The following is a 27,353-nucleotide window of genomic DNA, read 5'->3' as shown; positions in this document are numbered from 1 at the left end:
ATTGTTGATAACTTTCGAGAGAAGGCCACTTCTGGTTAATTTTGGAAAAAGGCAAGGGGCTTGAGCACCAAAGCATCCCCTTCATACATACATCAGGCATATAAACATAAAGGATTATGACAGTGGAGTGTTTATAATAAGAATTTTCCAACTGTAAGGACCCCTAAAATATTATAATCATTCATAAAATAAAAAGAGTTATATTTTCATTTTTAAATCACCTTTAAAAAATTTAATTGTCTGAAGCCAAACAAATTTCTTAAACAATATATATTGTATTTTACCGGTTTACCGGTTATCTTTATATTTAAGTTTTTTTTTTTTTTTTTTTTTACTTTTTCTCAAGTTTTCTACATACCCCATAGCACCCTCTTGCGGTCACGGACACCGGATTGAAACCCACCGAGTAACGACCCATCTCTCCTCTCTCTCTCTCTCTCTCTCTGTCTCTCTCAGTGTCCTGCAGTGCGTGCTGTCAAACGCTAGATGTCGCTGTTTCCGTCCGTAGACCGCGGAGGGTTGAGCAGCCGGCTTCCCCGCGCGCCAAACAACCGGAAAAAAAAACTTCGGCAAAAATGGCGGAAGGTGCGACGTCTCTGAAAGGGTTGCGGGCGCAAATGGGTAAGAATTAACTGCTTTACAACATCTTTCGACGAGAACTAGTTTCTTAAACCAGTCAGATGACATATATTTAGTACTATGGCTTTGTTCGGAGGTTGTGTGGACGACTGGGGGGCTTTAATCCGTTACTTTCATTGAGGCGGTCTGAGGGGGAGAGTTAGCGGGCTTAGATGGACAGATAACGGCCAGCTAACTGCTAAACTTACTGCAGCACCAGACAATAATTCTGTGTTTGTTCACTGTGATGTTCTTCTACAGTTTAATGTTCAGACAGGATGAATTTACGAAACCTGAAGGGTTTTTTAAGTGTTGTGTTCGCCGGGTCTGTAGGGAGGTTTGATGAGTGATGTTTGGTTTTGACAGGGACACATCATCATCTCAGCTTTGTATGGCGCTCTTAACTGTAACTTACAGAGCTTGTATTCATTCGTTTATCATTGTGTTTGTACTAAATATTCATAACTTAATATAACGCTTTTAAAAATGTGTAATCCTCTGCAGTCTCAAAAGTTGGTTTCTATATACACTTCCTATCTAAATTCAGAGACACTGACATTGATGTCGAAATAGTTCACGTGTAAATTACAGAACCAGTGGGAGAAATCCATGTTTTGATTGACGTAAATAAATATTTTGTATTCAGTTGACCTTTATAAGTGAAACTTAAGGCATGTGCAGATCATACTACACAAAGGGCATCACTAAAGTAGTGTTTACGGATCTGTGTGGGTTTAGCAGTATTTTTCTCCTGATGTCTTATCATGTTGAGTGTGTGAGTGAGCTTCTGTCTTGCAGATGTTGTTGGACATCTTTGCCACTAATTGCTAAACACGTATGACTCTCATCACACTTGGAGATGTAACCACAACTTGGTCGTTTACCATTTGATGGTTGAGCATGAATGTAAACTGTCATTTCTTTCACTATCAGCATCATTGGAGTTGCTTTGTGCAGCAAAGCATCAAACTGTTTACCTGTCCCTCCCTCTAAGGAAAACATGCATGGGTTGCTTGTTTTGCATGCCCTTCTGACTTGTTAATGAGGGATGATTTGCACTTTTGATACATTGCCTTCACCCTCTGCCACTAATAGACTAGTAGCTTTAGCTTTCACTGTAGCCTGCGATTAATCTCATGCAGTTTTTGTGTAACAAACATAACAGCATTGAAAGACTTATGCTTTTTGTTTGTCATTTTAGCTTCTTTTGTGGAAGATTCGTTGTTGTAGAACAGGTCATGGTGTGGTTAGAAACTTCAAAGTGTGTTCTCATCAAGACCGGGGTTAACCCTGGCCTGACTGCAAACATAATATAGGGTGGTGGAGTCCAGTGGTCAGACAACTGCACATATTTGGTTATGTATGCAAGAATTAATGCTTGAATACCATTTATTTTGGGGTCTATTAAGTTTCTGTCTCTCTCTCTTTTTTTTTGGTAAGGTATTATTGAAGAGAATGAAAAATAACATGGCCTGTTAGAGTCATGTGATATTGAGCTGTTTGGTTAAAATCATTATGAACCAGGCTGGATATAAGTCAATATTAAATGGGTAGCACCTTTGTTTATCAGGTGCACTCATTATTCTTGGCTGTCAGAATAAGGGATGTATTTCTCCTTGTTAAATAGTTTCCTCTCTGATTAGTTATTTTAAAGGGAGTCGTTTTCAGAGACCATTATATGATACAAATTTGTGAAGCAAATTGGCTTAAATTTGGTATTTTGGTCCTACAGGTGTTGTACATTGCCCTGCTAAGCTTTATTGCTTTTCTAGTACAGACATTTGTTTAAGTGCAGCAGCACTCAAATGTGCAACCCAGGATCATTGGGGAAAACCTGTATTACATTGCTGAAAAATTATATTTACGTTGCTTCTTGCACATTTCACAACTCTTTCAGAGTGAAATGGCCATTGATTGGGGCTAAATGTACTTTCAGTTTTACCCCAAATAGGTTTATGTGAATTTGGCATTGTTTTATAAGGTGAGTTATTGTATGTATTGGGCCAGTTCAGAAATGAAATGTCTTAGAAGTGGCACTAAAAGGTTAATGCAGACTTAAAAGCAAACATGAGATAAAAATGCATTTGCTTAAGCAACCATGTCATTTTAGCTTCATTCTTCAAGTCACTTGAGTTTTAGTTTTTTATTGTGACTCGTATTTCACAGGACCCATACCTAAAGGCCTATACATCGCAAGTGCAGTGATGTACCAAGTGAGCTACCTAGGTTGCAAATGTGATTGCTTAAAGGTCCAGTGCTGATGATCACTCTATCATTAGCCTCCAGGAAGCAAGCATGACCTGCTGTCCACAGGTCATCATCATCATCATCGCTCTGCCTCTTGAATTAGCCCAAGCATACACAGTCTAGGTGTCCCCGCTAATCCTGTACAAGAAATGCACTGTGGATGGGGTTGGGTAAACCAGTTAGTCAATATGAGGTTGACTAGTTCTTTTAAGTTGATGTTTCTAGCAGCAGTGCTTTTGCTTTAATTAGCATGCTGTTATTAAGCTCTTACACAGTGTGCATGGAAAAAGGCCATTCAAACTCGAAAACCAACCTATTATATATGACTCGCCAACAAGTTGATTTAGAAAATATGTATTTTTGCATATCACTATTATATGTTAGTATGTGAGAGTATGTAAAACCGCAGTTGTGCCTTCTGTTGAGGCCTGAATAGTTGGACAGTGCAGGCACGTTCCTCTCCAAGCATCTGTCCTAGAGACTTCCTATTGTCCCAATAACAGGCTGCTACTGCAGAAAAAAAAGAGAAAGAGAGGGAGTGAGGCAAACAGTGATGGTAACAGGACCCCAGTGAGCACTGACTCTCCCTGACTGCTGGCTCTCCTTGGATATGCACGGCAGGAAATAGAGAGCATAGTGTTGGTATTTGTATAACCGTTCTTTGTGTTCTGTCAGCCTGTGTGAATGAGTGTTTGTTGAACAGCCCATCTTGTCATCTGACAGTTTGAACTTTGCAGCTGTTGTCAAAGGGAATGATGTAACCCTTGTCTGTGCCCTTAGTGTTTTTTTTTCTCAAAATGTAATTAAAATCTCAATGATCAGTAGTCATGGTTTTGAGAACAATGCAGATTGTTTTTTTATTTTGTCTGTGGCTGTGACATAGAGCAGTAGTGCAGGATCTGATAGCTAAATTATATGATAACTATGTTTTGACAGCCAATAATCTGGAGTATCGTAATCGGATTAAAGCATTGTGTCGCACAATGCATTGTTTCCTTCTGGTACCGATTAAAGAAATGGTTCACCCACAAATGAAAATTTGCTGAAAATTGTATGCATTCTCAGGCCATCCAAAATGTTTTTCTTCCTCAGAACAGATTTGAAGAAATTTAGGAATGAATCACATCTGTAGTGAATAAGAGTCCAAAGCTGATAAGAACTAGGGTTGGCCAATAGATTATTCCTACACCACCACCCCAGTTCCGTGTTCGGAAAGGATATGAAGTGCACTACGGAAACCCTAAAAAAGAATAAATAGCCAACAAGAAATTTTCTGTGAAAATATTTTTTTTCAATACTTTTTCTCACTATTATATAATTGGGTAAGGATAGGTGACTGCATATAAATTGTAGGCATCAGGGAGCTGCTATTGAAACTGCTTTCGATTGTACGCGCTCATTTTATTTTAACTTTCCATTATCGATTTTCATAATTCGCCAAACGAACATTACTTGACAGTTCAGCAGGCTACTGTACTGTCAACACACCCACCCCTCAGTTGAACTGCTGACTAGGTTGTTGTCAACTTTTTCGTTGTTGTCATGACAGCGCACACACGTGCATACCAGACACAAAAGGAACTTTTAGATGCACGCTTTCCAATTTGAAAAATGGAGAAAGAGACTCTGAGGCACAGCCATCATCAATTAAAAAAAGAGAAGGTGTGTCCTGTTTCAAACTGTTTTTTTTTTCATGCGCCTGCCTTGACTAACAAGTTCACCATCCTTCCTCCCCCTTCTCGTTCCGTGAACCTCTGGAGTTGTGAGTTTAGACTTTTTTTTTTTTAACTCTTCCTGTGGTGTTGAGCAGCTACAATTCATTTGAATCCTATAATTTTATATTATAATTTATTTAAAGTGATTAATTGTAATGAAAAATAAATAAAATTAAATAAAGTAAATTGTAAAAAAGTCGTAAATTAAAAAAAGTGGAAGTGCATTTGTCAATTCTGTCATGAGCATACATCAGCAATTACACATGTTTAGGGGAATAGGGCATTATTAATATACCATGTAAGGTGGTATGTGCTAGAAATGGGTAAACCACTATCAGTGAGTCTGCCCATGGGGTGGGGGCACCGCTGTGCAAGGCAGTGTCCCACATTGTCCCTCCGAAACATACCCCTTGTCACCCCTTGGGCTTATTAGCAGGTGGTCATCCTAATTTGAGCGCACACTCTCACCTTCAAAAATATGCTAGGTGCATAGCAAAGTAGCACGAAGAGTGGGGGGGCCACTGCCGATTTCAACTAAGGCCCAAGGCCAGCATAACAAAAACGGCCTCGTGCATCATCACGAAACCTTATCAATTGCACGTGTTTTAAGCCATGCCCATTTAAACATTCAAAACAGTTTAAAGCATTCAAGCACGTAACTGAAATTATTATTTTTTTTTTATTAAATTGAAAAAAAAAAATATATATATATATATATATATAATATAAAAACCTGAATTTAGGAAAAAATAAGATTTCATCGGGCCCTGACTGTCCCTCAGCCTTGCTGTGCCCCCCAGTTTGGAAATCAATTAATACTGGTTTGGGAATGAATCATGTTTATTGTATGTATTTTTTTTTTATTAAAGTGGAAATCAATGTTTTAAAATTGAATTAAATGGAATTAAAATAGAATTAATGGAATTGTTACAGACATGCAGCTTTTTTACTTCAAAAGATGTTAACTGATGAACTGGAGTTGTGTGGATTGTTTTGATGTTTTCACCAGCTGTTTGTACTCATTCTTATGGCACCCATTCACTGCAGAGAATTCTTTGGTGAGCAAGTGATGTAATGCTAAATTTCTCCAAATCCATTCAGAAGAAACACATAATCAGCCCTTAAATCAGTTGTGGTCCATGATGATGAACTCTTTGCTGTGTGTTCATTGATGCTGCTCTCAAAGGTACCCATTAAATCTTAGTAGCTGCTCGCAATTCCACAGATGTTCATGTTTGTCTACATTAAATTATTGTTTAGTGACCCATAAAGTATATGCAGACTAATTGAAGTTGCACTGAGGAATAGTTTAAGGTCACCTTGGGCTTGCCTTCATTGTCTTTACATCATGAATATATGTGCAAGGCCTAGACAATGTCTCCATTGTGTTAACCATTGTAGGCTCAGTGTTCATTTGCTTGCCATGTGTCACAGAGCCCACAGCGTGAGGTTCAGAGTATGACTAAGATGGTGTTTGCATATTCAATGAGTCTGACGGACTATTGTCTGAGTGCTCTTCAGCACATCTCTACTCTTCGTAGGTCATCCTGAGCTTCAGATGAAATATTAAGAAAGGACGGGGAAAAAAAGGACAATACTAAATTCATTTCACAGCAAATTTATTTAAATGTTAGCATGTGCTTTAATGAAGCATTTTGTGCAGGTGTATGTGGTACTTTCACTTCAGCAAAGATTACCCAGCCTCAGTAGTTGCAGTAGAAAAGCTCAAGCTATTTTAATCTAGGGATGTGCAAAACTGCACATTTTTTAAATTGGCTGCTTGGTGGGCTGTCTGAAATAGCTAGTCAATTACATAATATTAATATAATAATATTTATAAACATAATAATTTAATAAAATGCACCTTGATTTTACATATCAGTTATTGGACACAATATAATTCAGTACCGGTTGATCTCTGAATAGGAGTTATTTTCCTTCATTGCCTGTGTAAATGTAGCTGATTGTTTGAAGTGCTCTGACTGTTGTGTAGTGGCAGTACGTCGCCGAGATGCAGGTAATGTCCTGCATCTGAGGATTGCACTGTCATGAGTGTCACTCAGCAACAGCAGCTATGCAATTTCCAAGCAGAGGAGGACTTTTGAAGTCATTTCATGCTGTTCTTATGTTTTACCTCTCTTGTCAAGATGTGAATTGGTAGTCTTTATTTAGAAGCCTGCAGTCTGATGGCTCAGACATATCCTCCTCCTCCATCCGTCTCCTGAACACTGGTTATTCTGCAGTGCTAATTCTTCAGAGCCTGACCTGCCACAGTTTTTGTGCTCTTTTATGCAGCATATAGGCTTGTATTCAAATTAAGTACGGTCCACTGCTGCACATATGCTTCTATATCGATAAAGAAACATCTGTATAGATACCTGTATAATCAAGTGGTATGAAATAATATGTTGTCGTACGGATGTATCAAACACAGTCCTAGCTCATACTGTAGCACATGACAACAATTTTTTTTTTTTTATTTTTTTTTATGTTGACTCAAACATGACTCGCAAAGTAACATGCCATCCAGATGAGCAGTCAGAAGCAGACTAGTTATTTATGCTAGAATTTTAAATCTGTTTCACAGGATCAAACATTGCTATGGCAAGTCTCTTTAAAATGAATTCTCAATGAACGACTTTTTTCTTGTTGCCTCTTTCCTATTCTTCCCTGCTTAAGTGATACCAATTTTTATGTGCATTTCGTCTCATTGCATTTCCAGCTGCAGCTGCGCAGGCGCAGGCAGAGGAACGGCGCAACCAGGCAGGGAACAGCCCAACACCAGCAGCTTCAGCCGGCACAGTGAAGACCCAAACCAGGCCAGGTAACAAACGATGATCTCAGATCTCAGTCTGTCAGTCACTGCAGGGATTCAAAAGGTTTTTTTTTTTTTTTTTTTTTCTGAAGGCCCAATTGTGCAAGTAGTTCAGATTTTTACACTGAAACAAAATTAATTATTATAAAGTAGTGTACATTTATTTGTTAAGGTGGCTCTTTCATCGAATCACAATGTACTTTTATTTTATTTAAAAAAAATAAAATAAACGGTTTGCACCAAACCAATCAACAAAGATTACATTTTTTGTTTTGTTTAATTTTTCCTGCAGTCTTGCTTTGGTTAGTTAAGTAACATGCTGTCACGTGACCATTGCAGCACTTCCTGTAGCATGTCCTCACACACGTCCATGACTCATTGTCAATAATGTATCAGGTGTGGTGAGCTCATAGCTCAATCTGTAACCTGAGCCTCATATAGGTCCATGTGAAAGGATTATCTGCGCAACAGATACTAGTGCAATCTACCGAGTGCCTTTTCATAGCCCAGGAAGTGTTCAAATTTCAACTGATACACTGACATTGTGTTCTGTGTTCTTAGTCATAGATGGGGCAGCCTTGAGGATAGACGACAAACTCAGAGTGGCCAAAGAGAGGAGAGAAGAGCAGGAAAAGCAACATGGTGACAAAGCAAACAAATTCACACAACAGGTGTTGGTAACTTTAGATGAGTATATAACCATTGTCTTGCATAAGGATAATAATTGGTACACAGGTGATGAGGAAGAGAAATAACACAAGTCAAAGAGAACAGTAACACTATGTTTACAAAACAGTGAGGCAGTCATTTGCATAATTTATTCATGCTAAGGTGGATGCTGGGAAACAATTCAGCATACATTGAATATCATAGTGTACACTGCATTATTTTGTGTAGCAATGCAACTCAAAGTGATAAAAAATGAAAAAGGCCCTTCGTGTCAAGAAGTTTGCCAACCCCTGCACAGAGTTAGACAGTTCATTCTCTTACATTGTAACAAATCGTACAAACACACCTGCTAACACACCCTGTTTGGCCCATTCAGCGGCCCGTGAGACTCAGCTCCTGGAGCGAGAGCGTAAGACCCGGCTGCAGGTGGAGAGACAGATGGAGGAGAGACAGAAGAAGCTGGAAGAGCAGCGCAGGAAGGAAGAACAGAGGAGAGCTGCAGTGGAGGAGAAAAGGAAACAGAAATTAGAGGAAGAAAAGGTAAGCTGTTTTTTAATAGGGTCTTTAACCTTACTCTTTGTAAAACAAACAAACCGAAGCAAACTACCATTCAAAAGGTTTACCTCCTACTGCAATATGAAATTTCCTTTTAAATATTAAAATGCCCTTTAGAGACTGTTCCTAAAGGCTGTATAATCCCTTACACACAGAGTATAATATTTGCAGATTATTATTACCATGCATAATGTCAAGTCTGAACCTAAACCAGCCTAATTATACTGGACTCCCTTAAGCTTAGCTAGTTGTTTAGACAACCCACCAACCAGTCTGTTTTGGGAAATGTGTGTTTTTGCTCATCCCTACAGTCAACCGACCTCGTTGGTCTCTTCACTGACAAGATGGGAAGTTTGACGGTATATATTGTTACCGCGAAATAAAGTGATTTTCCTATATCATGTACTCAGTGCAAATATATCTGCGTAACACAGTACTGCTTAAACGTTTTACACCTTTTGAGTGATAAGGAAACATGCATCAATGAGAAAATATAGAATGGGACACACTTGGTAGAGTTATTAATTGCAGTAAGCAGTGGAAAAGAACTCAATGTGATGCTTGTCTGATTGACACACAGCCGAAGCGTGTGCACTGAAAGCCCCTCTCTTGACAGCATGTGATCGCTAAAACAAATCTCTTTCGTGTTTTATTGTGCTTGAATGGTCAAATACACTCACAGTAACGTCATAATGCCCGTCGTGTGGAGTATTTAAGTAAACACTGTCGGTTGTATGTTAAATAAATGTAAAACAGTTGGGTGAAAACCAGATGAGCTTCAGTATATTGGATCCGTGCTGTCAGTCTTAAAGGGACAGCAGCCTTATTTACCTGCTGCTGTCTGTCATTATTAATGTTAAGCATGTTTGATTGATACAGTGAAGACAATGCAGTGTTTTATTTATACATCTTATGCAATTTCTGTAATATTTCCTACAAGTTAAGTAAACCTAGCCTAGTGTAGCTGATGTTTATTTCATAATAATTATTTCTGTTGTGCTTGTTATTAGCTTATTTTTCTTAATTTTAAAAAACAAAAAGTAAATAAAAATAGCTATATCGAGGTACATATCTTTATCATGAAATTAAATTTTCTCATACGGTGAAATAAGATGTTGGTGATATCACCCTGCTTCTTATTGGGGTTATTCATTAACATTCTTTCATCTATAACATCCTGATCACCCTTTTATGAGAAAATGGATGAAATGAAACGGGTGATTTTGTTAGTCTTAGGCCGGTGACACACCAGAAGCGTGGCGGATTCTGTGTCTTTACACACCAGAAGCATGCCTGACGCGGCGCTGGCGCGCTGCTGCTGTAGAGGGAGACCGTTGACAGACCAGGCTCATGTCTTCATTACAACAATATATACTTTTTTTTACACACCTACACCTACAATAAATAGATTATTTTTGACAGGTGCAATATTTGAAAATCGATAATTATTTATTTATTTTTTTAATTACATTTATATCTGAATTTATGTCAACCTATAGACTTTCAAATATCAAAATATCAGGAATTCATATGTATTTGTGTACAAAATGATATTTAAACACATTTTCCTATTATATTTTGCCTGGAAAAGCTTCCAACAAGGAGATGCGCGTCTCACGCAGGCAGTCTGTAAGCTCTAACCTGTTAACATGGGAGCCGAATTAAAAACCGACACGCCACGCAGCTGAGACACTTGCGCCACGCATCCAGTGTGTCGCCGGCCTTACAGTCATGCAGCAGGAGTCATGACATGCAAACGAGCCTAGAATCATGGACTTTGTTTTAGTATTGACACCCACACCTTTTCCACGGTCCACTGCTGCACAGCTCAGAGGATGTATCATGGCTTTATTTGTCTAACAAAGTGTGTGTGTGTGTAGGAGCACTACGAGGCCGTGATGAGACGTACTCTGGAACGCAGCCAGCGAGTAGAGAGTAGAGAGAGACAGAAGAGATGGTCCTGGGGTGGACTTTCAGACTCTGACAACAAAAATGGTATGAGTGCTTTTTCTAAATGTCAAAACATCAGAAGCACTTGCTAATATATTCAACAGCTTTTCCTTATAAAACTTGAACAGCTTCTTTCACTGATTGTCCCGTAGTCTGCCCAAGTGCGTTATGACTCTATGAATAATCATCTTCTTTTGACAATCCTGATTGCGGTTATTTGGTGTTAAAGGCGTAGTGTGTTGTTTGTGCACTGCTTTACTATAATGACTCTAGACACTAGATGTATGATTGTTATCACACAGTTTCTTGAAACCCACATATGCCACTAGTCAGCAAAACAGGTAGTCCCTCCCCAGTAAATCCTACTGTTGCTGGATGTTTTTTTTAATTGAGCCACAGTGTTTTGAACTGAGATAGCAGAAACAATTTCCCAAACATACCAAAAATGACACACTTTACCTTTAACAAGTCATGTTTGTTTGTTGGTGGTTGTATGCAACACCACTCAGGGATGGAAATCTAATGTTGTCAGCTGTGTTTTTCCACCTCTCACATTCCCCTTGGGGAGAGAGTTTCCAATAGCGACCTGTCTGTTCCTGCCCCTCCCACAGGACAGACTGACACTGGCCCCGCCTCCTCCCCGATTGTTATAGTAATCTCCCCTGCTTCTCCAGCCACCAAGCAACCAAGGAATCAGACGTCACAAGGTGGTTTGTAGTTTGCCTGCCCATGGCACAAACTGCCCACTCCTCCCCTTCGATCATATGTGCACTAATCTGACTGGGGCTGAACTGGCTGGTTCTTATTCACTCATTAAGTTGTTTATAATAATATATTTTCTTCACTTGCCAGGGATTGTAACAAAGAACATGTTCTCTGAAGCACTTACTGGGGATGTGTCACTTTGAGTTTAATCTTGATTTTTCCCTCCACTTTTTATCTAGATTTAATGTTCGTTTGAATATTTACTAACAGATTTATGCTTGACTTTTTAGACTAAGCTTGCCTTAGTTGGAACTTATGCATAATACTGATTATCTATCCTTTTCATGAATTTTAACTACTTAATACAAATTATAATTTATATATATATGTGTGTTTAGTCTATATAGAAGTGTACATTTATGTATTCATAATATTACATATATTTTCTAAATATTTGAATGTAACAGACATGTAAGGCAGTCACGATTTCAGGTCTAGCTATTAAGTATGCTTAAATTTTTTTTTTTTTATGTGCAGCTGTTACCTTTAAAATGTAATGAAGCCAGCTTGTATTAGTGTAATTAACAATAGCTTAGCACGTGCTAACCCCTGTAACTAATTCCACTTCCCTGTCTGTCTCTGTGTGCATATTCACCCTCCCCTGTAGACAAGCGCTCTTCCTCTACTACAAACCTGAAACAGACTGACTCAGTTATCAGCAAGCGTCTCTCCTCATCCTCAGCCACCCTCCTTAATTCTCCTGATAAAAGTAAGTGTCCTCCCTGCCCTCTCCTGCCCTTTTCTTATCCAGGTTGAACGCCATACTGCATGAGTTCTTTTGATACATCAATCACAAGTCATGTCTCACACAGGTGCCTCTCCCTTTGTTTTGCTTGATGATGTTATTTAAATGCAAATACAGCATTGTGTTTATTTGAATTGGCCGAAAGTGTTTTTGCCTTCTTGGCAGCGTATGGTTTTCGCAGATATGCTGTTTCTCTCCACAGTTTCCTTTTCCTCTAACAGCAGCAGCCAGCTATGACTCAAGACAGTTTCACACTAGTGTCTGTGTAGGAGTCTCCTCTTCAGTTCCTTCTCTGCAGGCACATTTTACTGTGGTGCCACACAAATGTTGAGGATATTAGATCACTTTTGTGTTGATGGTTTTATCAATGAAGTCTGTCTTCAGTCCCTAATGAGAGAAACATATGTTTTTGATTCAGGAGTTTCCTCAGCTCTTTTTTGTCTCTCAGGTGCAAAGAGGAGAAGTTCGTCTTTGAACCGGTTGCCTAACAATGTTCCTCAGTCCTCTAAAGAAGTGCATAAGCAGCCTCAGGTGGAAAAGACAGGTGCCAGACTGCCAACATTACCCTTCTTTTGAAGGATTTGTTAACATTTTTTAATTCTGTCTTCATTTACACACACTATTGTCATGTCCAACCTGAATGATTTTCTATTGTGAAACGCAAAATGAGTTATTTTGAAGAATTCACCAACTCTTTTTTTCCCATTCGTTTACAATGAATCTCAACTGTAATTTTCAAACAAAATCTCCATGAAAGTATCAGTAATTTATCTTAATTTCTTCTTTTGTGTTCCAAACTACTGTTGAACAGTAAGTAAAATGATGACAGAATATTTATTTTTTAATTAACTATCCCTTTAACATTGTTTCTGCACACTTAAAGGGGACATTAACTATGTTTTGTATTATTTTGTACTGTTCTCCACTTGTAATGTTATCAAGATTTTTACATTACTTCTAAATTTTGATGTTTTTTTAATTTATAACTTTGGCAGACTGGCTTCAATATAAGCTGTTTTTAGACTAACAAGAAAGTTTTGAGCTCTGAAACTTGCAGGATGTTTTTATAGTACAGTGACCTCTTATATGTCAAAAGATCAAGGGACATTTTAATTTCTCAGTTCATGACAGAACTGGAGAACAATGATGAACAATCACAAGGTCTCATAAAATATTTGTATTAAATAAATAGCGTGAGCCTTTATTTGCCTACATTAGCAGGTTAACCAGTGTCATTCTAAAAATCTAGTTTCAATGTAAATAAGCATTTAAATGTATACAGGGAGCTTACACAGGCATTCGCAAGCATGCAACAAATGCAATTCTCCATATTAGAATTAAACTGAAAACTACTATAAATACAACCACAATTATAAAGCAGAGTCTGACTGCATTGTTCTCATCAAAATATAAATTTCCTCATTCACTGCAAGTGGCACGCATAAGCTTAGACACAGAAAAGTCCTTGCTTCCTGAATGATTTTAACACTACCCTGTCCACTTTGTCTGTAGGCCCAATCCTGAAGAAGCGAAGCTCCTCCCTCTCTCGAGTAGGGGCTAAAACGCAGCCTGTCACCAAACCAGAGAAATTCCCAGCAGATCAATCAGGTGCTTAAATCCCAACTGGGACATTTCGCCGTGCCTGTTCGCCACTTACTAATAAATAAGTGCAAACTGCGTTCACGTCTATGGTCCTCTTTGCTTTTGTTTAATCTGCAGCCAACAGAACATGACATTGGTGTAATAAGGGATGTTGGGGGGGAGGGGGCATGGGCATGTGCAGCGTCTCTCTTCCTTACATTCTTTGCTTGCCATGTCTTTTCACTCGTGCATCAGATCATCGTGCATTCATAAAAATAACAATCTGCTAAAATCTATGATATTTTGTTCACATGTCGGTTGGTGTTTGCTGCTACTTTGAGTTCGTCTTAACCTCACCTTGTTGCTTTTTCTTTCTCTCAAGGACCTCGACTTACTTACTCACCAGGAATGAGCTCTTTGTGTATGCTAATGCAATGTGTTTTCTTTGTGTGAACATTGATGTTTTTCTTCCTAAATGACATTAACCAAGGTGTTTGGCCCCTGGTGCCTTGGCTGTTTTCAGTGCTCAAGTGTTTCTAATGTCTTTCCAGGCTTACATACACAGAATGCTGAGTAGATTTATAGGAACGCTGTATTTATTTCTAGAGACTGGTTTGCTCTTGAAAATTAAATGACCTCTTGAATTGTGTTGTAATAGACAGTTTTAGAGTTTCACCCACACAGTACACACTTGTTCAGATTGATACCACTATTATCTATGCTGAGAGCCCTTCCTTATTATTCAACTCCCTTAACCACATCATCAAAAGCTTAACAGCCTCACCCCCTCTTTACAATTTGGACTGTATCAATACAGTGTCAAAGGGGAAAATAAAATAAATGGACCATTCAAGAGACATTGTTTTTACTCCTTCATTTTTCGGTTTTCCCCACTGTGGATTTGTAACTCTGATTACAAACATAGATCTCATGACTACAAGAGCTTTTTTGCCCCATTAGCATGTCCTGCTACAGTTTTGCAGTGTAAAATCTGTATCGAATTAATTCAGTTTCAGCTGAATTACATTCTGCAAAACTGCAGTAGAGACCAGACTATGTTCAAAGGCAGACCTGTAATCTGTTTCTTAATTTAATACTAACATAAATTCGATCTATACCTCAAATTAAAAATGCTTAACTCTTGTCTAATGGGTCCCAAAAATTCTCTTCCAGTTACTCTTTTAGTCCTGGCTTTATATGTCACCTATGTTTTCACCTTCACTTCCACAGCCCTGGTCCTGCTCCCAATCACCTCCTTCTTATCTCACTTATATTATTTTTGTCTCACCAGCAATGAGTCACAATTGACATCCACTGTTTACATTTAAAGTACTTTTCTATTAGTTTTTTGTGTTGATTCTTGCATTTTAACTCACATTGGTGTCATTCCCCTCTCCTTCCTCTTGTGTTTATTCCTCAACCTATCTCTTTTCTTTTCTCTTTTTCTGTTTTTGGTGTCTGTACGGGCACACCGTGTCTATAGCTCGCCGCTTGTTGGCTGCCCCTGTGGATAGCAGTGTCCTCAGTCGGCTGCTCACACCCACCCAGGCCTCGCTAGCTAGAAGCAAGAGTGCTGCGGCCCTGTCCGCCGAAGGAGGAGACACCCAAGGTAACACTAGAGAGAGGGAGGCCCAGCTCGTATCAGAACCTTCCACTTCTGTGTAGAATAGATGTAAGGCGCTTGGCAGGGGTGCTTGGTTGGCGTGTTGTATTGGGCATGCTGGAGTCCTTTGAAGTGGCTTGAATCACATTTGAATTCTACATGCATTGAGACAAATTTAGCAGTGTTTGATTTTCAAGCTTAGCAGTCTTTTCTAGGAATGCACAGAAATTGTTTTGTCTTTGAACTTTTCACCAGAATGCCATTAATGTTTCATAACTGTTTTTAGCCAAAAGCTAAATTTTAACAGAAACGGTTGCGTTAACTAAAGCAGAGTGCACTTGAATTGTTCCAGGTTTAATTGGATTAAAATGCAGTCATCATCTTAAAGATATTATCAGAAATGAGCTAGCATTTACAGTTCAGTTCAGTTCTTCCGTGTGACTCGCATGGAGAAATCCTGTGACGGAATGGACAAAGACCTCTTTACACGTGTACATAGATCAGTTTGCCTTATAAAGAATCAAACTTCAGCCTACTTTCTCATTTAAGGAAAGCAGCACAAACCTGTGTAAAATGTCATTTGTGTATACATTACAACATTATGCATATCATCTGTATTCATCGGCATTATGTATATGGTCACTAGCAGAAATGTGGCCAAATCATTTTTCACCAGCGTACACAGTACTTTTTTACATTTTAATTTCAGTGCATCACTAGTCTTTAACCTGCTGTTATTCTTTAAAATACACCTTCACACATCAACATTTGCAAGGTGCTCCATTGCTATTGCTAAGGGATCTTTTGTAAGCTTATTAGCCGAGCAGTTCTGTGTCTGACAGGGAATGAGTGGATTGAATCTGTGCCCTGCTATTGTTACTTCAATCCTCAGATGATCCACACAGAGCAGCTCTCGGCCCTGCAGACCAGCAGCGTCACCCTAAACATATTATCTTCAGTTTCCAAATCTACCAAAATCACTTAGGATTCCTAACAACCTTTGAAGGCTAAGTGCATACTGGATATGTAACTTGTTTGACAGGGTTTGTTGTTGACATGATGCTATCAGCATAACTGAGTCCGATAGTATCTGAACTGCCTTATTGGTTTCTTAAAATAGACAGAGATGATTATGAATCATCAGCTTATGGATCAATTACATGTATAGGCTTTCCATGATGATAATAGTCATGGTTAACTATGGTGTGCTGAGATTAGCACAGAAATCCCACTGTCATAGCAGACCCAATCCTTAGGTCAGCTCTTACCGCTCACCTCACTTCACCTCCACCAACAGATCCCGGGCTTCCCCTGATTGAATACCAATCTCTATAGAGCCCAGCCACAGTCATCTTTGGGTTCTTCAGTGGCAACCACATTTTCATTGTCTTTGGTTCTAAAAGTATTTTTCCCATTCATTTACTTCATAGGGATTTTTTTAAGCCCTAATCTATATTAAAGCTAAACTAAATTTACCAGCCTCAAGATGAAGCACATTACAAACTTTGATTTGAAGCTAAAAAAATATTTGAAAAAAAAAAAAACAAAGGTCTGAGAAATCATCTGAAGAAATTATGGTTTAATATGAAATAATTCACCTATTATCAGTAATAATGCTTTTGGGGTAGTTTACATTTCAATGGTTACAGTGGCTTCTCTGGCTGTTTGATTATGGTTCAAGAGTTGTGTAGTTGTTCATTGCGAATTTAGCAGTTAAAGAAATTAAAAAAGCAGAATTAATTCTGCAGAAAGCTAATATTGCTAATCCTTAAAGCTTCTTTATGGAGAAATGAATAGGGATTTTACTTTGGGAGCAGACTGTAGGATGTGATGCAGGACGTGATTTTGTTTGTTTGTTTCTAATTTTGTTTAAGCTGAAACCAGCCTGTTGTAGGCATTACGTCTGCATGGTTAAATCACCAAAACTGCCTTTTGACTATCTTCAACAAATGCCAGACCGCAAGCCATTCATTTCCATTGGAAAGAGGTATAGGAGATGCGTGGTGTTCCTATTATGTAGAATTTTCAGATCCGATTTAAGCTTCAGATGCATTTAAATATTTGAACTTTTTTGGGGGGGGTAAAGAAAAATTTAAATTACCATACATTTTTCCACTAAAACATTATTCTTTAAACTCAAATTTCTGTAAAATGGGCAGGTATAAAGAATTCTGTTTGAATGAACTATTCTGTAATTAATCATTTTGATGTTTTTTTTGTGTGTGTGTGGATATATTCATATATTCATACATTCATTATTCATTAATTTGTGTGTAAGGGTAATGGCTGCTTCACCACCAATTTAAAAGTTCTGTATGACCTTTCACTAAATGCAATGAAATGCGACAATCATATGCAAATGTCAGAGATAGTGGAAAGGCAGTTTCAGAGTTGGCATGGAGTATTTTTATATTATTTGATGTCCCTGTTGTGGATGTAAGGGGAAATTGAGTGAGTGAATGTTCTTTAATTATTGATAATTAATCTGACTAAAATTACACGCTAAGGTGCTTGCTTGGTGCCAATAAAAGTGTGCTTCAGCATATTGGTGACCAGTAAGTGTTGTCTATCCAGAATGTTGTCTGTTTCTCTCTGTCTCACACCCACCAACCCACCAATCAAACCCAGTCTGCCTGAGGCCATCATTGCTATCAGCAACAGTTCCCTGTCAACCCATTTGACTGATCTAACACACCAATGTTTTGTGCTGTTATCATCCCTTCTCTATTTCTCTTTATATCTCCCTCTTTCTGTCCCTTTCTCTACCTCTGCTTTGCTCACCCACTCGGCTGCTTGTGACGTCCCTTCCCTGCTGTCCCTGGCTGTGCACCACTGACTGTGTCCTTTACCAGAGTCTCACCTGTGTCCTCGTTCAGCATCTGCCAGCCCCTTGCAGCCCCCACCAGGACCCCTACGCAGTCGCAGCAGCGATCGAAAAAAAGGCCCTCCAGCTTCTTTGTCTGCAGATGGCATTTCCAGTATGATGCAGGTGAGCAGATGCTGCATGTGAACTTCCACATTCAATTTAGTTTCTTGAATGGATTGTAGTTGATCCATGCAGACCAGGCACCACGGTTTGACACATGATCTGCAGATTAATTGCAATATTTAACCATACAGTGGGTACGGAAAGTATTCAGACCCCTTACATTTTTCACTCTTTGTAGCCATTTGCTAAAATCTTTTAAGTTCATTTTTTATCCTCATTATTGTACACACAGCACCCCAAATTTAAAGAAAAACACAGAATTGTTGACAGATTTATTAAAAAAGAAAAACTGAAAAATCACATGGTCCTAAGTATTCAGACCCTTTGTTGTGACACTCATATATTTAACTCAGGTGCTGTCTATTTTTTTTACACAGGCCTATCTAAAGGGTTAATGGTCCCACTTAGTGATCAACTGTAAAAATAACAAATTTTACCTCTTCCCAAAAGAGAAAACCAAAAACAATCAAGAATGCATGATTATATGGTGTCATGGCTTTGCAATCAAAAATGTCATTATAATGGAAGTCAATGGGGCAAAAACAGCCACCAACAACAAAAATGAAATCTAATGCTGCATAAAAACTAAAAATGCATCAAAGCCAATGCTGCTACTAATCTTTGACATGTCCAAGACTGTTATAAAAAGTAAGAAAAAAAAAATCCAGCCACAATTACTTTTATGGTGAAAATAAGTCATTTTGTGTGTTTTCCCCCCCAAATCAGTGACATCATTTATGAACTTGGCAATTAAAGAGTTAAAATCTTGGACTTTTTAAAAAAAAAAATGTTTTGGGTGAAATCTTTTAATCATGCTTTTTACAATCATTTTACAGTTTAATAGTTTATTATCGACAGTTCTCTACACCACTTGTATGGTATACATTTTAATTTGTGCAGGCCTTAAAAAAGGTCTTAAAAAGTCTTAAATTTGAGCTTAAAAATCCTGCAACAACCCTGAATGATCCGTTCTTGACTTAAAAAAACGTAATATGATCTGAACCATGAGTTTTGTGATCCGTTGAACCACTAATTCTTACTGAATGGATTATTCATTAATTTGTTAGTATTTTTTTTGACCCCAAACTTTTTAATTATGCATTATGTAACAGTAGTATACTTCATAATGCAAAAAAACAATGTGTGCTGGTTTTTGTTTTCACGTGTAAGGAAAAGAAATTTCCAGAGCATCTGCAGTCTCATTACCAGGATAAGTTTAACGGAACTACAGTACCTGTGTGTTATCGGTTTCTTCCTTAGTTGAAATGCCTTAAAACAATACACACCCATTCAGACATTTGTATGTTCGTATGTTGTGGTTTGCTTTGCAAAACAGCTTGGTTTTATCCCTGAGGTTAATCAGTGAGCTGTTCGATCTGAATAACACTATCTGATCCAGGCTTAAGACCGCGCCAGCAGCAGCGAGTGCTGGAGAGACAGGGATCTGGGTTACATCAGTCATTTTTTGACAAAGTGCGGAACTGTTCATTTTAAACTATTGATTCCCAATGATTGAAGTCAGAATACCAACCATAGAAGGATGGCATTCGGACACGTTTTAACAACACAGGAAATCAAGTGTGTGTGTAGCTAGAAGCACTTGCATGGAGTACAATTTTTCATTCAGTAATGAAAGATGGTCCAATCTTATTAGAATTATGAAGTCTTTTTATTTTACCCAATGTTAGCATGTACTATGTAAGTTTGGAGCTGGTAACATTTTTGCAAGTATTTTTTTTTTAAGAAATCTCTTAAGCTTAATGAGGCTGCGTTTATTTGATCAGAAATAAAGTAAAAATATTGTGAAATGTTAACCTTTAAAAAGAACTGTTTAGATGTAATTTATTTCTGTGATCCCAAAGCTGAACTTACAGTAGCCATTATCTTCATCTTCAGCATCAGAAATAATTTCTTGTGTGCTGATTTGGTGCAAGACAAACATTTATCAATGTTGAAAACAGTTTTGCTGCTTAATATTTTCTGGAAATCTTGAGATTTTTTTTTTTTTTTTTGAAAGAAAAGTATTTATTTGAAATTGGAATTGTTTGTTATTGTACTAAATAATTATATAATTGTTCTTATTATAAATGTATGTACTACAGTGTGCTAGTCAGACCCCAAACAGAGTTTTTAGAGGTATTCAAGCTCTTAACTTGCACAGACTTGTATAAAGCTGTTAAAAAAGCACTATATGAATAAAGGTGGCTTGCCTTGATTTGACTATATAGATCAGATAGATCTATAAATAATCAGATTTAGAAATGCCCACTTCAGTGATTCATTCAGACATGCATTTAATTCGAAGCGCTGCCCTACATGTAATGAATGCTAACCGAGCTTGAGTGTGTGTCCCAAAGAGTAAGCAAAAGAGAGCTTGCACTGTTTATCCACTGGAGGATTGTGAATTGAAACTGACATGTTTCCGTCTGATGGTCATACTGTACTCTAGCTTCACCAGTGGCTTGACCTTAGAGCTCTCTGTATCTGATCTGCTTGATGCTCATTTGGAGAGATGCCTAGAGTTAGAGATGAAAACATGGTGTACTCACTGCTAGCTGTTGTGATCATGTGGACAGGGTATCCGGTAAAAGTCTTTTTCAGATTGATGAGAACAGTAAAATCACAGCAGCAATGGTGTGATATTAACACTATGCTTTGATTGATCACTACATAGCGTTAATTTGTGGAGTGAATTTTTATATGTGAGGCTCTTCCTTTTGATCCAAAAGTTTGAGACAGCATTGAAAATTTGGGATTCATAATCTAATTTAAATTGTCAAGGTCATTGGTTCATAGTGTTTATTATTATATTTTTTTGCATTTTGTAAATACAGCAAGCTGAGAAGGAGAAACGCTTCACGTCACCAGTAGGAAAACGCCCTGCCTCACCCTCTAGTCGTCATCGATCCCCGTCTCCTTCTCCCGCTGCTAACACCACTACAAGAGCGCCCTCACCTGGAGCAGCCAGGTAAGACCCGTGAGATTAGGTTTAGCCTGCAGTGGTTTCACTCTAAACTGATTTTAAACCTTTACAATCTGCTGCTCAATTTGCATATCCCACTGTCTATAGTCCGATGTGTATAATCTTTTTAACTTATTTTCTATGTTTGTGTCCTTCAGGCAGAGTCCACGCTTCCGCACTCCTTCCCCAAGTGGTTCGAAACAGCGGCCTCCATCCCCTCAGCCCTCTGCCACATCCAAACCTCCACCCATCCAGAAACCAGCTCTCACCCCCACCGGCCCACCCACCCTTCGCAAGAGGGACTCCAAGCCAAAGGAAATGTCTCCCATGATGCCCGTCACCCCACAGTCTCCAGAAACCAGCACGCCCAGCCCAGCACCCGCACCCAAGGCCAAAGAGGGTGAGTGAAGTCAAAAAACGTAATATTAATGGTAATACCTGGGCAGCTTAGAAAGTTCTGAACATTACTATAGTCAATAGACTTTTAATTGACACAAACATTTATGTGTTTTGAGTGTTTCGGTGCATGGGCAGGCCCTACTGAGTTCTTTTAGCATGATTTGTTTATTTCAGTTCTATGATTGGTTGAAATTTCTTTACAGAATCATGGGTAATATAGTTTTTCCACCAGGAATTTCACTGTTAAACATTTTTTTTTAATAGGTTGAAATAATGTTGTTTGACAGTGACAGCTTTAATGAAAGAACTCAACTAAATGTTCCTTTCAGCACATATAAAATCCTCTGCCAAGTCCTGCGGTCATGATGATGAAGCAGGTCATTTCTTTCCTCTTATTTAATAGGAAATAATCTTTGAAAATGATTCAGCTTTTTACTGCTTCCTGCCTTGCCAAGTGTCTGGCCAAAACAAAGCCTTTGATCTATTACAGCAGCAAACCAGCTCTGCTTGTGTAATGAACTGTCTTTAGATATCTTCTAACAAGGTCAGAAGCTGCTGGGGTAACTGGGGCTATTCGGGTTTATCCTCGAGACACAGTGCCCTCTGCTGGAAAATATATCTGTTATGCTTTTACTTGGAGAAAGACACTCCCCTGTATTTCAATGCATTTTATTGTGTAATACTATAGAAGAAAGTAATTAATAAACTATAAATAAAAGCAAAGATAATATTAATATGCATCAAGAATATATGTGTGTTTTCAGAATCCAGTTCCAAAGCAGCAATCGCAGGAACTAACTCCGCTGCAGAGGCTTCCAAGATCCTGGCGGAGAACCGGCGTCTGGTACGCGAGCAGAAAGAGAAAGAAGAGCAACAACGCATACAGAGAGAAGAAGAGGAGAAGTGTGTTCATTTGATTAGCTTCAGTGTTGTTTCAACGTCAGGAACCTGCTTTGACACTTCACTGTGCAGTCACCAAACTGTCAAGAAGTCTTTCTGCTTTAACTACTTCTGATTATACTAGGCAAATTATGTAATATACATTATGCTCTTAAACCTACAATTACTCAGAAGAATCCAAGCTAAAACACTGACATTCGTTTGTAATCATATTCATGTTGTCCTTGTTAGTAACGCAGGTTTGTTAAGCAGTCATTAAAGCTGAAGTTATCCTCAGCTTATTGTGCTAAAACTACTTTTTAAGTGCCAGAGGTCCTGAGGTATCATGTCTCAACAGGCTGAGGAAAGAGGAGGAGAAGCGGCTGGCGGAAGAGGAGCGCTTGAGGCGTGTAGAGGAGGAGAAGAGGCTTGCGGAGGAGAGGAAGAGAGAAGAGGAGGTGCAGGCTCGTATAGCAGAGGAGGAGAGACAGCGAATGGAGCTGGAGGAGCAGCAAAGACAGGTTGAGCTAGAGAAAGAGGTGAGTTGACAATGCAATTGCATAGAAACCCTGATAAAGCTGTTCTGTTTGAATGATTGACTCATTGCTCATCCAATGGCAGCGAGAGGAGGCTGAAGCAAAGGCCCAAGAGGAAGCAGAAAGGCAGCGTCAAGAGAGAGAACGCATTATGCAGCAGAACCAACAGGAGCGCATGGAGAGAAAGAAGGTGAACACCATCACATGACACTGACATTTATACAGTTTGCATTGAAGTAAGCAGCTGTAGTTTAAAAAAATCATACAATTAGCTTCAGTGTTCTGTCTCCATCTGCAGAGAATTGAAGAAATTATGAAGAGGACCAGAAAAACAGACCAAATCGATTTTAAGGCAAGTTTACCAGCTTTAATTTTATAGTATTTCTTTTATAATATAGAATTGAGGCATGATGCATCTGCTTGTTATGTGTCATTTCCACTTCCAGCCAGTTACTTATGTTGTGTCTGTGTGTTCTCTCAGAGTAATGACGAGAGGGACATTCCTGATGAAAATGGAGAGGAGGCTGAGGACCAAATATACTGTGAAAATAAGGGTCTGTATCTTTATGCCAGAAGTGGCAGAATATTACTTTGTCGGCAACAACAGTGAGTTTCTATGAAAGCAGATGACTGATGTTTCACTGACAAGCACGTGACAAGTTGCAAGAGAACTGCTGAAATGAAACTGAACACCTGTTTTACACCGTATTTACAAATAATTTACTAAGCAAATTTCAAAGGGCAGCCAACGCCAAAATCTCGAGATATCTCTAAATATTGATGAGATATTCAATCACTATATGCAACATATAACTGCACAATCCTAGGAAAGCTTCTGTTTTGATGAATCAGTTTATAAAGGCTTCTCGTAGCAAATCTGGTGAAATGAGTGGCAGAGTGGCAGCATTGAAGGGGTTAAAAACACTTGAACATGAGCTGCTTGTGTGTAAATGAACACAGTGTTGCACTTCACTCTGAACTTATAATTAGATCACAGTCTGCGCAGTTTGAAAATCACGCCAAGACAACAGTTTTATTTCGGTTTACTGTGTATCCCTAATGTATAACTGAATAATTCATCTGTCTCATTAAAATTTAGAGAACGAGGCTGTCGAGTCAGAGCAGAATGTCATGAAGACAGAGCCATCAGACTCTCAGAAGCATCACTTACCTGTGGAGGAGCCAGTCAGCGAGCAAGAAGAGCCAGATGATAGTATGAACACACAAACAGATGTGGACAATAAAGAGAACAGCAATGGACCAGATACAGAGGATTTCTCAGGGGACCGGTACAAAAATGACATTATTTACTATAGTTTCATCTGGGTTACACTAGTGGTGCATAAAACACATTCACCTTTTACATTTTTGTTTTATTATCTCCAGCAGCCCCCCTCCCAAGTCTTGTCTGATGGAAGGCTTGGAGTTTGTGAACGAGGACTCTAAAGTGAACCTGGTGCCAGGGTTGAATGGTAAAGGAGGACCCTGGAGCTTTGAGGAGCTGATCGACCTGGGTGTTCATGCAAAGAGCAAACCCCTGATGGATGATGGGGGCCCTGAAGAGCCTAGAGTGGCCAGCTCCATTCATCCAGGCCTGCCTATTGAAGCTCTGTCTGGTAAGGGCTTTTCATTCTATCAAGTCTACTAAATGGTATCGTATTAGTTTATATTGATTTGAACTCGCATGATTGACCTAATGCTTCTCTTGTTCTCTTAGAGATGTGAATGCAGGGGTCTGTTTAAGGCCTGCTGATTATTGCACTCCATGAGTCACGTCCAGCTGAGCCTCAGTGTCAGCGCTCAGACTCGTCTGGACAGCCAGGGAAAGCACACAGCCTCTGCAGATAATAGATGGATAAAGCAAGAGAAAATAAAGACACGTTGGAAGTAACAAGCTAAAGAAATGCTTCAGGGGTACATTATAGATTCCTTCAGTGTGCTTGTTTCGGCTTTACGTCTCTATAATATTGACATCAGGATTTGTTTGTTTTTTTTCATGTATTTCTTAAATTTATTGTTTTGTTGTTTCATCTTTTAAATATGGAGACAACTTATTTATTCATGTGGTTTCTCCACATTTAAATAGCTGCTTTCTTTTGACTGTTACCACGTGCACTTTTTTACTTAATTCCAGTGCAGGTGTTCACGTGGCGCATACAAATTCATTATAGCTTCAACTTAAGCGTTTTGTTGAATAATCTAGTTTGTTAAGTCAGTGTAAAGCGTTTTGAAAGAGGATACTCTCACATATCTTCAGCTGACAGCTCAGCATTGTGACCCAAACGGGAACCTGTCATTGAAACACGAGGTTAGACGAGCTGCTCGGCAACTCTCCAGTTCTGATGTGCTTTTATTGTGACCTCAGGATATTTTCCTCTAAGCTTCTGTTTCTCCTTTCCAAAAGCATAAACATCACCACTGTAGTGTTTAACAATATATCCGGTTGCAACAACTAAAGCATTCCTACCGTCTAAGGCTTGTAGATAGCAAATCTAAATGTTTCATTAAAACCGTTTACCAGACTAATTCTACTTAAAATGGAGTACAAACATGTTCATACTGCCTTGAGCTCTGAAACTGAAGGATGATGGCGCTCAAAGCAGATTGAAGTAACACGTTGCTTTTGTTTAATGTGGTTTTTATGTCGTTCATACCTGTTTTGTAGTAAATAGCTATATTGTCGATGTCCTGTTCTACCTGTACATAAATATAACTAGTTATCAAATATCTAATTTAAGTGATTCTCAATGTCTGTATGAATCTATCTGCTAGTACATTGCATAATATAACACAGAATTACTGTAACGCTTACTTGCACACTTTCCGCATGTTTCTATTCCCTTTGAAGAAACGTGTTCCAGTGGCTAAACTTGAATGATTTAATGTTTTCCAATGCCCAACGTCCCCTCAGGGTTATTCTTTACTATCAGGTCCTGATGTTTTTTCATGTATATACAGTTACTGTTAGTTTTCACATCCATCCATGGCCTAAATAACCACACTAAATTTAGTCTTCTCTTTGAAAATGCACAATAAATATATTTAAAACTCTTCTAAGTATTATGTAAATCAGTATTAGGATGTCTGGCTATACTTGTGGTTGGGAATAAAAACTAGGCAGCAGGTTAATGTGCTGTATAGTGTGCTACAACACTGTACTGTAAGATGAAGGCCAGATGTAACTATTTGCAGTGCACATTTATCTTTTTTTGAACTGAGTGTGAAGTGATGAGAGTTGGGGAAAAGAAAGTGGACTGAGGGTTCAAGTAAAGTCAAAAAGGGTTTTTGATTATGAAGCTGCTTTGAGGTTGAACAGGGATCCATTGAGCATGTTGCCTCTCACCGAGGTTGAGAATTACAATTTAAATGTGCAGCTATTTGCGAGGATATATGGGAAGTTCAAGTGATTTATGCACTAATGGTGAGGATTTGGCTATTGATTTAAATGTCCAGAATGTTGTGATGAATGATTGGTCTCCATATGCTTGAAGAGTTCAGTTGGCTTTGTGTACTGTAGTTGAGTTTACTTTGAAATATTATGTGCAGTAGTTTTACCAGTCAAAGGCCAGAAACCATTACATTTGTGGTTAACCAGTAAGTAAATGTCCTTATTTGTACACTTACATCCACGGAATACTTTAGATCACTCAATATGTATTTAATATTCTTCTGTTATTTTATCTGCATCGCTTTGTCATTTTTATCCTTTGTTGTATAATACTCACTTTTCAGAATTGCATTTTGACTCCGGCTCTTAAGTCTCCAGTGGAAAGTTGTTTGCGGAGGTTAGAAGTGACCAGCGCTTAGCATGAGACTTCTGTACATGAGTTTAGAGATCATTGTGATTTCCTCGGTTTTGGCCTTTTATACTCATAATACTTTGCATTTCCAAAATTGCTGCAGGTTGTGGTGTAGCTGATGCAGACCCAATCACTGAGGTTTGTATGTGTTAGTTGCGTTTGCTTTCGTGAGTCAGTGCAGATTTTGTTTCCACTAACTGGACTTTAAGAGCCCTTTCCGCTCCATATATCAGAATTAAAACTCTTCTTTAATGTCATGTACTCATTACTGGTGTAGAATAGGACGGTGCCTTAGATGCAGAATGGGTTGTATTTTATTTTCATATATTAATACCTTAACGTGTCACGTGAGCTTACCTCGGCCATGACAATCACTCTACTCGACTTGGGTCATGAATGGGATCTGCAGTTGTTAGAGCAGGTTCTTGTCTTGAAATAGCCCTGACCACAAACTATATTTGTAAATATATCTAAAATGTACTTGAGAAATATAAATTGTTAAAATAAAGTTTTGGAAGATAAGGG

The 27,353-nt window shown here is 38.6% G+C and overlaps 1 protein-coding gene across 14 annotated transcripts; it reads left to right on the top strand.

Annotated features, from left to right (window-relative positions):
* Nucleotides 1-486: 486 nt before the first annotated feature.
* LOC113057966 (ensconsin-like) lies at nt 487-27,350 on the top strand. 14 transcript variants are annotated; one of them, XM_026225609.1, is made up of 21 exons: nt 487-621; nt 7,303-7,404; nt 7,957-8,037; nt 8,441-8,604; nt 10,500-10,614; nt 11,181-11,276; nt 11,942-12,043; nt 12,528-12,623; nt 13,592-13,687; nt 15,144-15,269; nt 18,140-18,252; nt 21,087-21,220; nt 21,373-21,614; nt 22,378-22,516; nt 22,851-23,031; nt 23,114-23,218; nt 23,327-23,380; nt 23,510-23,582; nt 24,128-24,317; nt 24,415-24,644; nt 24,746-27,350. In XM_026225609.1, exons 1-21 carry the CDS (start codon nt 576-578, stop codon nt 24,751-24,753), a joined length of 2,493 nt encoding a protein of 830 aa, XP_026081394.1. In that variant the 5' UTR covers nt 487-575; the 3' UTR covers nt 24,754-27,350. The 14 variants fall into 14 exon arrangements, with proteins under 14 accessions (XP_026081394.1, XP_026081393.1, XP_026081392.1 ...); XM_026225608.1 differs by having other exon boundaries at nt 18,116-18,252; nt 24,418-24,644; XM_026225607.1 differs by having other exon boundaries at nt 18,116-18,252.
* The last annotated feature ends 3 nt before the right edge of the window (nt 27,351-27,353 follow it).

Source organism: Carassius auratus, chromosome 39 (assembly GCF_003368295.1).
Source record: "Carassius auratus strain Wakin chromosome 39, ASM336829v1, whole genome shotgun sequence".
NCBI classification, from domain to species: Eukaryota; Metazoa; Chordata; class Actinopteri; order Cypriniformes; family Cyprinidae; genus Carassius; species Carassius auratus.
The sequence above is the reverse complement of the archived record's forward strand: the minus strand, read 5'-3'. Positions and strand labels throughout refer to the sequence as shown.

Excerpts from the sequence above, each read along its gene's own strand:
- LOC113057966 (XM_026225607.1), top strand. The coding sequence starts at position 576 with ATGGCGGAAGGTGCGACGTCTCTGAAAGGGTTGCGGGCGCAAATGG. Across the intron at positions 12,624-13,591 it reads GCCTCAGGTGGAAAAGACAG|GCCCAATCCTGAAGAAGCGA; the intron begins GTGCCAGACTGC and ends CTTTGTCTGTAG. Across the intron at positions 21,615-22,377 it reads CGCACCCAAGGCCAAAGAGG|AATCCAGTTCCAAAGCAGCA; the intron begins GTGAGTGAAGTC and ends GTGTGTTTTCAG.